Source organism: Castanea sativa, chromosome 11 (assembly GCF_040712315.1).
Source record: "Castanea sativa cultivar Marrone di Chiusa Pesio chromosome 11, ASM4071231v1".
Classification (NCBI taxonomy): domain Eukaryota; kingdom Viridiplantae; phylum Streptophyta; class Magnoliopsida; order Fagales; family Fagaceae; genus Castanea; species Castanea sativa.
This window is the reverse complement of record NC_134023.1, coordinates 68,862,118-68,874,417: the sequence shown is the minus strand read 5'-3', so window position 1 is coordinate 68,874,417 and position 12,300 is coordinate 68,862,118. Positions and strand designations below refer to the sequence as shown.

Genomic DNA, 12,300 nt, shown 5'->3' with positions numbered 1-12,300 from the left:
TCACATTGTCTGAAATATATAATATTTTTGTGATGAAAATGAGATGACCATGTATTAATGGTCATCTCATTTTCATCACAAAAATGGACAAGTATGCAGCTTTCAAAAAGCCTCTTTGGTTTCTTTATATCCAGATTTGAAACAATTTTGCACTAAGCTTTTAGGGAAAATGCAAAAAAATCCCGTATGATTTGTCCATAAATCACAAACCCCACAGCTTTGAAGCATGACACATAACCTTCTATGACGTGGACTATATTGTGTTACTATTATGTGTGAGTTTGGAATTTTTTTTTGAAAAAAATACTTTTTACACTTTTTCGTTTATCTTTTTTAGGTAAATCTCTTTTTTCTTTTTTTTTTCTTTTTTTTTTCTATGCTTAATTTTAATTTACCAACTTTCCAACAATTAAGAAAATAAACTCTAAGTAAAAAGTTAATCCAAACATGCAAGTAGACAAGATTAAAAAGCAAGTTGAACTGTTGAATATGTAGCCTGCTTCATAAGAGAAGTGAATACATCCTTTGGCAAGCCAAACCCATGTATCAACCCATCCAGGAAAACCTTTAGGTATGATAACATAAACAAATTAATTATATTATAATCCTCATACGTAAAGAGATATGATATATATAATAAGTTATAATTAATTTTTGAACTTTGATTTTGAAAGTTCACTTAGTGTATAAAACATTTGTGAATGTTTAGATCCTCAATTACAGATTTACAAAGTAAGCTTATATTCAAACAATAGATGTGAGGAATATGAAATATAAGCAATATCCAATTTGAAAAACTACTCACATAATTAATCACAAACATAGTAGCAATTAATAGTTAAAGAGTAAGGGAAGAGAGATGTAAATACAAGATTACATTGGCACGTGTTATCGAAGAGAAAACCAAAGAACTCGATGAAAAACCTCTTCGCCGCCCTCCAAGCGGTAAATGATCCTCTAGAAAATCAGTTGGGTTATATAAATAGTAATAGACCCTCCAAACCTAATCTACCTGATGCACCTAAGTCCTCCAAGCTTCTTGCTCCAATAGGGTTAAGCCTAACCTTATCTTCTCTAACTTACCAGATCTCGCAATAAGCCCATATTGCATCCGCCATCTTTGGTATCTTCCAATACTTCCCAAACCTTCAAAAACACTCTCAACACTTTGAATGTGTGTGGGTAGTGTTTGGGTACAAATCTACTCTCAATGGATATAACAATGAGAGAGGGAAGGAGAAGAGATTACAAAGATTTCTCTCTAAGAATGAGTAGCTTTCTCTCTAATGAGGTGGTTGTGTTGTAGAAACCTCTTTTAGGGTTTTTTCTCTCAATAGCCATCTTTACATTTCGTAGATATAAGGGTATTTATAGTAGAGTATTAGATGGAATGTGAAAAGTTAGTTTTCAGCAAAATAGGGTGCACTGGCAAGTCACTTGCGACTGAGATGAGTCGCGAGTTCTAGTCGCCAGTTAATAGAAAGGCCAAACTATACTTTTTGTCCTGTAGTGATCCAACTATCGTGACCCTTCAACTTCTTGCATGTTCCACACGTGTGCTTGATTCTGGCGGGTGGCCAGTCGTGAGTCAATTGCGAGCTCCAGTCGTGAGTTGCCTCTTTGATGCACACTCTTGATCAATTCTTCACACTCTCTTACACACAACTCTTGCATAATTATTACCTAAATACATAGTTTCTAAATGCTGAATTATAAGCAAATTTGGCACGGAATAAAGCTTACACATGGTTGAATAAATTCAACCTTACAGATTTATTTATTTATTTTTAATTATGCCATTCAATTTTCAATATTTTTTTATCACATGTAAATATAATCACAGTCTATCTCATAAACTATTAGCAAATTGTTTTTATTTTAAGGTAAAAGATAGAAACTTTATTGATAAAAAGAAGTATACAAAGTAAGACCCCTTGACCAGAGCTGCGCAGGGGAAACAAAAGCAAACCAAAAGGAATACAAATACCCGTACAACAGAAAAGTAGAAACTAAAGTAATTTAAGCATTGTCAAGACCTCCTCTGTGCTACCACGAGTCTCTGATACTCCTCCAGGAAACCGAGGGTGCCATCTAGTATGGCACTAGGGTGGGTTTGAAACCTCTCAAAGTAGAATTTATTCCGAGCATTTCATATTGCCCAAGATGTCACAGCCCAATATTCCAACTTAGCTTGAGGGAGTCTGTCCATCATCATCCAAAACAACATAAAGAAATTTTGGACCTCATGGGAGCATTTCTTGATTTTCCCTCGACATAGAGCTCATAAGTTCCTTGCAAAAGTGCATTCGCACAACAAGTGGCCAACGAATTTAGGTTGCTAGTAGCATAGCTCACATAGTGGCTCAACCTTTATCTTACACTGGCATAAATTATCTCTAGTAGGGAGGATATTTGAGAATGCGCTCGCCATACAAAGGTGCAAACCTTGGGGGGACATTACGTTCCAGATTCTTCTCCAAGTAGTTTCTCATATAATTATCATGAGGTGTATAAATTAATCACACGACATCTAATTTGAAGACATATATACACAAACTTACCAAGTATTCTTTTGTATAAAAATTTCAAAATATAAAAAGAATTTTTCAAATTTTTTAAAACTTGTTGTTTTGTGATATCTATTTATTTTTAGATATAGAGTAAATAGATTCAATTTATAATGAAAACATATTATGATGAATTACTGTGATTTTACTGTTGCCAACTAACTTAATGAACACACAATGGGTTTATAGTTATCAACTTATAAACATAGGGACATGTATTCTTAGACATATCCTTTTATTGTGTTACTTGCAATACACAATTCTGATTCAGCCAATAAAAAAAAAAAAAAAAAAAGGAGAAAGAAAGAAAAAAAAAAAAAACACAATTCTGAATAGTAATAATGTAGGTGTTAATGGTTTTTCAAAGTGAATGTAGGAGTGACTTTTTGAAGTGACTTTTTTATTTTTTGAGTCGTAGTCTTTCTCCAAAAAAGAAAAAAAAAATTGTAGTCTTTGTCTAGCTAGGAGTTTTGTATTTTTGAAAGCGTACTAGCCCAACAGGCTTTAGGTCGATCTATTTTACTTTATTTTTACTATACAAATATTACTTGTACAGCATTTCTATGACTACTTATATAAAGGCAATGCCTTATATAATTTTAAATATTAGTGAAGAAAAAAATTGATCCTAAATTCTAATATAGAATCAAGGCCACTACTATGTCGTTCCAGTGTTAAAAAAGGTAAAAATAATTCAAAATATTTATAATTATTTGAAAAGTCATATCCTATTGTTATAATTAAAGAACAATAAGAAAAGTCATTCCCTATTGTTGTAATTAACTAGGAAAAATTACAACTTATCTCATTGTGATTTTTGACACTATTACAATATAGTCTCGTAAACTTATTATTGTTACATGTTTGGTTCATAAACTTTTTATTCTTACATATGTTCTAAGGTTTAGACTAAAATGAAATCATTAGGTTCTGTCCAAAGTATACCTAGCATTTCATCTTATCTCAAAGGTAATCAAAATGTAACTATTAGAAAATATTGTGGGGCTAAATTATGATTGAATCAAGGAGTAGCTTAATTTTTTTTGGGCAATACTAAAATTAATAGAATGAGGGAGAGAGGATTTAAACCCTAAATGCATTTGTTTGTCTAATAAGTATTCAAAATGCATTTAATTTAGATTAAACCTAGTCTAACCGTTTTATTTTAATCCAAACTTTAGGTATCAAGTATAACAATAAAAAATTGTAGACTAAATTGTAACATGGTGAAAGGACAAAGGGGTAAGTTATAATTTACCCTCTAATTTATTACCAGCAAAGAGTACAAAGATCCAATGGCATATATGCCATGGCCAAATCCACACATTAAAAAAAAAAAGGAAAAAAAAAAAAAACTGAAGTAGAAAATCTACAGCTTGTCAGCCTTCTTTATTGTAACTAATATCATGTAGAAGACCTTAGGATGCAGTTAGCATCTACTAAAACAATTGCTACAATCTTTCAGCCTTTCAGATTGATAGCTGAAAGCTCCTGTTTAATAAACTCTCCTGCATACATAGGTGGATAGTTGCTGGCAAGTGGTGATTCTGCAAAGTGGCCCAAGGGCTTCAACACAGCATCTGAAGCTATGTGGGCAAACAACTACGCACAAGAGAAAAAGAAAAGAAAAGAAGAGGTCACAAACATTGCATCCAAAACGAAAAGGTCCTAAAATATAAGTATAGAGACGTAAAGGTTTTTATGATCATTGGTATTTCCTATTTGTGATTGTTGTATGATAAAAATTGTGTCTGTTATAGAATAAGCGAAAGTGATGTTGTTTCAATCAAATTAATTCATAGTTCACAAATGTGCAATAAATTATAAAAAATATTGTGTTCCTAACATTAATACTCGTAAGCATAATATAGAAAAAGTCACTCACATTGAGCTCTCTAAAAATGCCATCTTAATAGAAAACAAAAATAATGGTAATGATGATTAATCTCCTGATTGCTGGTATGGTTGAGACCACTTACAGTTGAGGATACTCTCCATAGGCTTCGATTTTGCTCCAATGCTTGTTTAATTGCTTCAGTAGTTTTCTCAGTGACAACTACTTCATGCATTCCAGCAATGCAATCTCCACCAGTCAAATATTCCATCTGGCACATAAAAGCAGTGCAAAAAGGATAGAATTAATGTACAAATTAAAAAAGCATATACTATAGCCAGCCAAAGGCATTACTTTGAGAACAGGATTGAATCCTTGTCCAAAGAATTTGGTATTCTACCCTTTTTTTTCTAGAAGGCATGGTTTTCGACTTAAATATATCATAATAACAAGAACAACATACTTCCTGTTATTTGTATGATTAAATGTTTTGATGTTTACCATGATAATACTCAATAGATATATAAACATGATATTTTCATTTTTTAAATATACAAGCTAAGTAATAGCAAGCCCAACTAAAAATGTCAATATATATTAGAGATATAGCTCCTACCTTCTTAGAATCATATGAGTGATGTTGTTATTACAAATTTATTATATAAATCTTAATTCATGTATCAATTTAAAAAATAAAAATAAAAATTTAGTTTTAAAAATTTATTTATTTATATTAAGTTATTGATGTGACTTATTCACGTAGTTTGCCATTTTTTTATTTTTTATTTATATTTATTTTTGATACAAGATAGAATTCTACTCTAGCATAATTTAAGTGTATATGCGTGTGAAACTCCTTCCTAGAGACTTGAACCACAGCCCTTACTCCCCACACCCCACAAGCACTTATACTTGTGGAATGGTCATCGCACCAAGGGTGTGCGGTGGTTTTATTATTAATATTTTTAAATTCCATTCTCTTACTTTTTTCATTTGGATAAAATATTATTTTTGTCTCTAAATTTCATTTAAAATTTATTACTCATCCCTAAACTTTAAGATGTTTGCTTTTCGCACTATAACTATTGAGATGTTCGTCTTTCATTCCAAATTATTGAAAATGTTCTATTTATGTTCTTATGCTTAAAAAAAAAATTATTTCATCCCAAAATTATTGAAAAAAGTTATTTTTTGTCCTTATTTGTCTCTAAAATATTAAAAAAAAAACTATATACAATGTTTAAGGATGAGCAGAGAACTTTTTAAAGCTTATGGATGAAAAACTTTTTTTTTCTTTTTTGTTTTGTTTTTTTGTTTTTTGTTTTTTTTTTTGTAATTTTAGTACCACAATAGTATTTTCTCTTTTGCATTTCGATAAAAGTCAGAAGATTCACGTAACAAACTAGTTCACATCCATGAACACCAAATATTTATTACTCCTACCTGCTTTCCTGTTTGAATGAGAAGACATCCTTCAGGAACTGACCCCTCAACTTTTTGCCCATTTTTGACCCAAATATTTAGAGCTGGGAATTTACTTCTTCCATGAATGGTAAGAAAATTGGTGTCATAGTGATATCCTGCAAGCACAGTTCCTTCCTGGCCATAACTTTTGAGGTCACTTCCTGTAGGACCAAGAACATGCGGCGCCTGGTTTTTCAAAGAAAAGGCACTCGTTATAAAAAGTGCTTATTAATATTATTCCACAATAATGAAAATGAAAAAGAATATGATTCATATCATACAGGGACCGCTTAATGTATTTTGAAGCTAAAACGGAAAACTGAAATTAAGGCCTTATATATTTAAATATAATTTTTAAAAATTTAAAAATTACTTAAATTCTATTATTTTGTTATAGATGCAAAATTACTACTAATTAACATGAATAATGTAGATTTTTTCTAAAGTCTATAGAATAAGATTTGACAAAACTTTTCAAACCTGTTGATGTGGCAGACTAATAGTGGTAAGTAAAAAAATTATGTTAGTGATAGACTTAGATAAAAACTAGTAAAAGTTTATCAATTTAACTTGTAAAAAATATTGTGAACTTTTTTTTTGGATTGCTTATTTTATTTTATTTTAGAAATGCTACATTCATAATATTTTCATAATAAATCCTAGGTGTAATTTTGTTATTGGTTCTAATTTGAACTCATCACTGACATTAATTTTTTGTCATCAATAATATCATGTAACAACCTACCAATTATGATTTATTTTGAAAATGTTCTGAAAAATGTTGTGGACGTAACATTTTTTTTATTTGATGAAAAAAATTATTTTATTTATTGGCTAATAAATTTGGATTTAATTAATACTATTATGATATTTTAAAAAATCCTATTAGTTAAAATTTAGAGGCATTTTTTCTACTTGCAACCTTAGGCGGTTGTAACAGCTGCTTCACGTGTAGAGCCGGTACTGATACCATGACTTAATTAATCATTTCCTGTCGGACTAAAAATAAATATGCCAAAAAAAAAATGAAAAAGAAAAAAGGCAAAAAGTACAAGTAGACTCTTGTATAATAACACAAGTTGAACTGTTGAATACGTAACCTGCTTCATAAGAGATGTGAATGCATCCTTTGGCAAGCCAAAACCAATTGCTGCCATTTCAGCTACAACCTGAACAAAAAAATTTTGGATACTCAATAACATTAAACAACATGCATGAAAAAGCATTATAAGTGAACTGAACCAAGCAAGGTGATGAGTTACTTCTGTTGCAGCTATCATTTTATATCCCCATGAATTCATGGTTTCAGTCCATCCAGGAAAATTTTCAGGTATGACGGGCGCTCCGTTGAGTTCCTGCACAAAAAAGTTGACATTTAAAAGACAAAAAACAACACAACAAAGGTTTAATCTAGAATGATCTATCTTCATTAGAAGTGATGTATTCAGATTAAATATTACAAATCTAATAAACATGCTTGTATAGTCATGTTATTTATCTTAAATTATGTGACATTCTGTACATGAGATAAAATTTTCACCGTCAAATAGAGACGATGTTGTCCTTAAAAGGAAAATTAGGATTGTTTGTATTATATGAAATTTTATGTGAAATAAAAAAGAGTTAAAAGGACATGATGGATTATGTTATATGAAATTGAAGGAGAAAGTGAAGATGTGAGACCTTAAATCGGGTTTTTGCAGGACGAGGACCCACGCTCCACATGTAACGCCACTTGAGATCTGAGCCTACAAGAGTGGCTGGTTGATATTCTTTGGGCATTGCTTTTACTTTCTCTTGCATTTCTTCATCAACCAAGAGCCTTGGAATTTCTACTTTCTCTGGGGTTATCCCAACCTGGTATCTCCAATTGTGTAAGAAATTTATTTTCAATATTTTAATAAATCAATGCAAACTCACATGTTAAATTGGTACCAACAACAAGACAGGTATGATGGTATTTTAGTTATGCACTATTCATCCCTTAATTTTCTTTCTGTATATAAGGAAGCCTTCAATTAGATTATAGTCAACTACTTGATTCATTGGTAGGAATAAGAGAAGCAAAAGATTAAGATTTTTATAAAATCGTTTAACAATAAATAATTATGATTTTAAGAACTTTATAATACGGTTATTTTTAGATTTTTAAAGGTGTTAAATTAACCCTCCCACCTTTTGGAGAAAAATCTTTTGAAAAAAGAAAAAGAAAAAACCTTTGGAGAAGAATCTTGTGTTTCACTACATGAAGCAGAACACATCTGAACTCACATTTCGTAAATGTTATGCTACATGTATTGAAAACACAAGGTAATTAACACCTCTCGCTTTAAGATGTAAAACAAAAAAACGAGCTGATTTGGTTGAATGACATGGACTGTTTGCCATTAGTTAGCACCCATTGTTTTCCCAAAAGTTTTTGAGGGGGTTTTGTTCCGGATCCACGCTAACATTTTGCACACCAAAATTGTCTAAAATAAATGAATATATATATATATATATATATATATATATATATATATATATATATATATATATATATATAAAACATTCAACCATCTTTTAAAATAAAATAAAAAAAATGAAATTTTTTGTCAAGTTGACTGGTAAAGGTGATGAACTAAAATAAGAAATGTAAACCTTTGCTAACCCTAGGAGATGCCCTAAATCATAATAGTCAAACACATAATTTTTAGATCTGAATCATTAAATAAACCGTCAAAGGGAGAGGTTTAAGATTTTTGAAGTAGAATCGAGTTTGAACGTGATAACGTCATAATTAATTTAATAATTAGTTAAAATATAAATAAATATATTAAATTAGTAAAAATTGAAAAATTGCCTAAAATAGTTCCAATTATTTAACTATTCAATCTAACAAACTTTTTTATTTTATTTATATGAAACCCAATATAAAAGTTAATAAACATTTCCCACGAAATTAATTGGAAAAAAAAGTTAATAGACATTCCTTTATGAAATTAACTGTTCACGGTTTTTAAACCCGGGCAATTTTACCGAGGTTCGAATAGTTTCATGCTTTTATTGCATAGAACGGTTTTTAAGATTAAAAAAACCGTATTAGTGAGAGGTTTTTAGTTAATAATTCAAAATACAAAATTTGGGTCCTGTATTTCTATACGTTGGACCCAACACAAAGAATATATATATCGTATCAAGTTTAATGCATTAGAATACAAGTTTCAACTTTCATGTCATGTATCAAACAAAATCAAACGAACCAAACCTGATAATGAAAGTCAGGTCGCTCCTGGGGCTGCTTGTACTCCACAGGGCTCTCATAGTACCTCTCCATCATCTCAATGAACTTTTCATTCTCCTCTTCTGAACACCTTGGGTCCCTCACCACCACAGCCCCAGCTTCTCTCAAAGACCTAGCCACTTCCTTACACAACCTAGTCAGTTCAGGTCCCAATTGCTCCGTTATCTTTGATGGCTCTCCGTCCAGTTTGTCCATCACTGCCAGATAGGCCTTCAGGTCGATCACCTTGAGCTCCATTTCCGTTACAGTAACAACAACAGCAACAAATTGTGATGGCGGGAATGGACGTGGTAAGTTTGGGGGGGGGGGGGGGGGTGTTATACTGAGCTAAATTGGGTCCATATCCGTACAGTTTTCACTGTGTGAAACTATTGTTGTTTTGTAATAATGTGTGACTCACTCCTAGCAGGACCAGCTTGCACGTGGGGATACATGTGAAAAATTGCAGACTAATTGGGTCCTTGTTCTTTCAGGTCTCATGTTATGGATCTTTCTGTACTATTGCCATCTACGTATACAATAATTCTCTCATGAATTCATTGGGTAAACCCCAATTGTGACCATACAAATCAAGGCATGAGATACAATCTTTATCAGTGTGCATGATTTTAGTTTACATGATGTAATGCTCACCATGTTCATGATTTTTTGATTGATTTCTGAAAATCAAACAAGCACAACTATATTTGTGGAATTGGTACTCTCTCATCCTTAGGGCACTCTCAACTTAGTTACTTACATGATACCACTAATGTGGCTAATCGCATGTGATGATACATGTAGAATTTGACTCAAATTCCTATTCTAATTTGGTTTGGATTTTCTTTGAGAGAAAGGAAATGGTTTATCGTTGTTTTGGAAGTAAAGAAATTCTCCTAAGTATAGAAGGAAAGTTCCATATCGAAGACGTAATTGGTTATTCTTTATCCACCTCAAGGAATGAATTTGGAGATTTATAAATAGTATTATTGCAAAATTTGGTGGCTTTTGTGCAAGGGTCCTCCTGCATGGGGAAAGGAAATGACTCTTAGAAGAATATAGAGTGAGCTATAGTAGTTTGAGTATGTCTATTTTGTCCGAGACTTATCGAGTGTATTAGAGTTTTAGGATTGTGAGTTCGTGTGTGTATTTGTGTGAGGTTTGTAAATTATTATTTATTTTTAAAAGGTTTTGTTTATACTTGCATTGTTTGTTTTTAGTGTTGTTTATATGGTATGTGAATACGCATATGAATTTCGTTTATGAGATTTGATTGAGTGTGATTATAATACATATGGCTGATAATGAATTTTGATTAGCGTTACCTACTGACATAGGCTTTGAGTTGAGTTGGTTGAATCATGTTAAATATTACTGAGTTATGTAATTTTATTTTCTTATTCGTATGAACGTGTGCTTCTGCTAACTTTAAATTACAACAAATATGTGGAATCAAACAATCACTTCTAGAATCTCAAAAAAAAAAAAAAAAATCACTAATATATTTGTGGAATCAGTCATCTCTCTCTCAATTATTTGGTTACATAATACCTCTTATGTGGCAAATTGCAAATAGTGATATATGTGGAAATTGTAAAATGGGTCCTTGTCCTTTCATATTCAGACTTCAGACACTCAATTTCAGGTCTCATGTCATGTCACCTTTCTATATTATTGCCATCTCTCACTTTCATGCATGGTTCTATTTACATGTAATGCTAACAGTGTTATGCAATATTTCTAACAATATTATTGATGTTCTAAGTTTAAATACCGAAAAATAATAAATATTCACTTATAAATTGTGTGCTTCTTTAAAAAAAGAAGAAAAATTGTCAATATAATTCATTGTTCTTCACTCCTTCATGCATAAATTGATTATGATTGTGTGTGTGTCTTTTTTTTAAAATTAATATTTGTGCACAATTAGATTTTTTTTGAACTGATAAAAAAATAAAATCAATGAAGCATTAAATACATCTTAACTTAAAAATTCTAAGGACACTCTTTAACAAAAGCTTATTTCTAATAATTATATAGTGAAGCTGAAATTTCTTTTGTTCATATTATGGTTGAAATTAATGGTAGTAGTTGGGTTTGGTTTGCCGTAAGATGTTCATTCACTTCTCTTATGATAGCAAGTTACATATGCTCTAGCAGTTTCCACATGTTTGGAATAGCTTATCTTCTTGAAAAGGTAAACTTAACCAAATATATATATATATATATATATATATATATATATATATATATATATATGAGCACATTATTTGTAAATAAATATTTTATTAGGAGTTCAAAAAATAATTATTAGGAGAGTGATAAAGAAAGATAACAAAGTGAGAATGGAAAATAGTATCGAAGAATTAGGGTCTCTCTCTAATATCGTTTTTTCTATGTTTTTTAATAATTTTAAAAAAAGAAGATTCGAATCTTAAGGGGTCGTTTGGTATGGGATTTTGAGTAATAATTTTTAGTTTTTAAACAACATTACACGTATTTCCACTCACTTTTCCACCCACACATATTTTCAAAAAATATAAATAATGTTACTTAAACAACGTTATCAAATGTACCCTAATTTTCTTTATATAAAAGAGAATCGTACAATAATATTAATGTACTTAAACTTTTGTGCCCTAGAATGTGTGGCATAGGGTCTCCATGTCAATCCTTTCACACCTCTCCAAATTGTTAGGTACATGCTGCATTATTTTGAGATCCATTTATATTATTGGTGGGAAAATACATACAACTTTAATTTGTCTTTTTAATATCTTTATCTATTATTGGTGGGAGAATGTTACGTCTCAAACTTTTGTGTCGGGGGATGAGTGACATAGGGTCTCCATCAGTCATTTACGTCTCTCATCCCTTTCCCCAGAAAATATGAGAATTGAAAAAGTTTTATTGAGAATTGAAAAAGTTTTACAGCTTTTTCAATCTCCGATAAAACTTTTTCAAAAAATAGTATATTATTGTGTGCTCTTAGGACACATGTTAGTAATATATATATATATATATTCTATTTTACCTAACCACTTTTTGAAACACCAACATTAGATTATTTATTTTAAACCATAGTTCATTAAAATATCAATTTTTTTTTTGTTTTTAAAAATTATTTCTCTATATTCATACACTACAATGGCCATCCATTTACTTCCTTCATC

The 12,300-nt window shown here is 30.8% G+C and overlaps 1 protein-coding gene across 1 annotated transcript; it reads right to left on the bottom strand.

The window, feature by feature from the left end:
* Positions 1-3,799: 3,799 nt before the first annotated feature.
* Positions 3,800-9,498, bottom strand: LOC142617224 (uncharacterized). The gene is made up of 7 exons (XM_075789995.1): positions 9,113-9,498; positions 7,549-7,722; positions 7,128-7,220; positions 6,966-7,034; positions 5,845-6,051; positions 4,547-4,672; positions 3,800-4,169 (listed from the first exon to the last, which is right to left on the bottom strand). The coding sequence occupies exons 1-7, from the start codon at positions 9,383-9,385 to the stop codon at positions 4,029-4,031; spliced, it is 1,083 nt and encodes a 360-aa protein (XP_075646110.1). The 5' UTR covers positions 9,386-9,498; the 3' UTR covers positions 3,800-4,028.
* Between the last annotated feature and the right edge of the window lie 2,802 nt (positions 9,499-12,300).

Coding starts and splice junctions, on each gene's coding strand:
- LOC142617224 (XM_075789995.1), bottom strand. CDS start 9,385: ATGGAGCTCAAGGTGATCGACCTGAAGGCCTATCTGGCAGTGATGGAC. Junction 7,723..9,112: donor GACCTGACTTTCATTATCAG/GTTTGGTTCGTT, acceptor TGGAGATACCAG/GTTGGGATAACCCCAGAGAA. Junction 6,052..6,965: donor TCACATCTCTTATGAAGCAG/GTTACGTATTCA, acceptor TTGAAAAACCAG/GCGCCGCATGTTCTTGGTCC.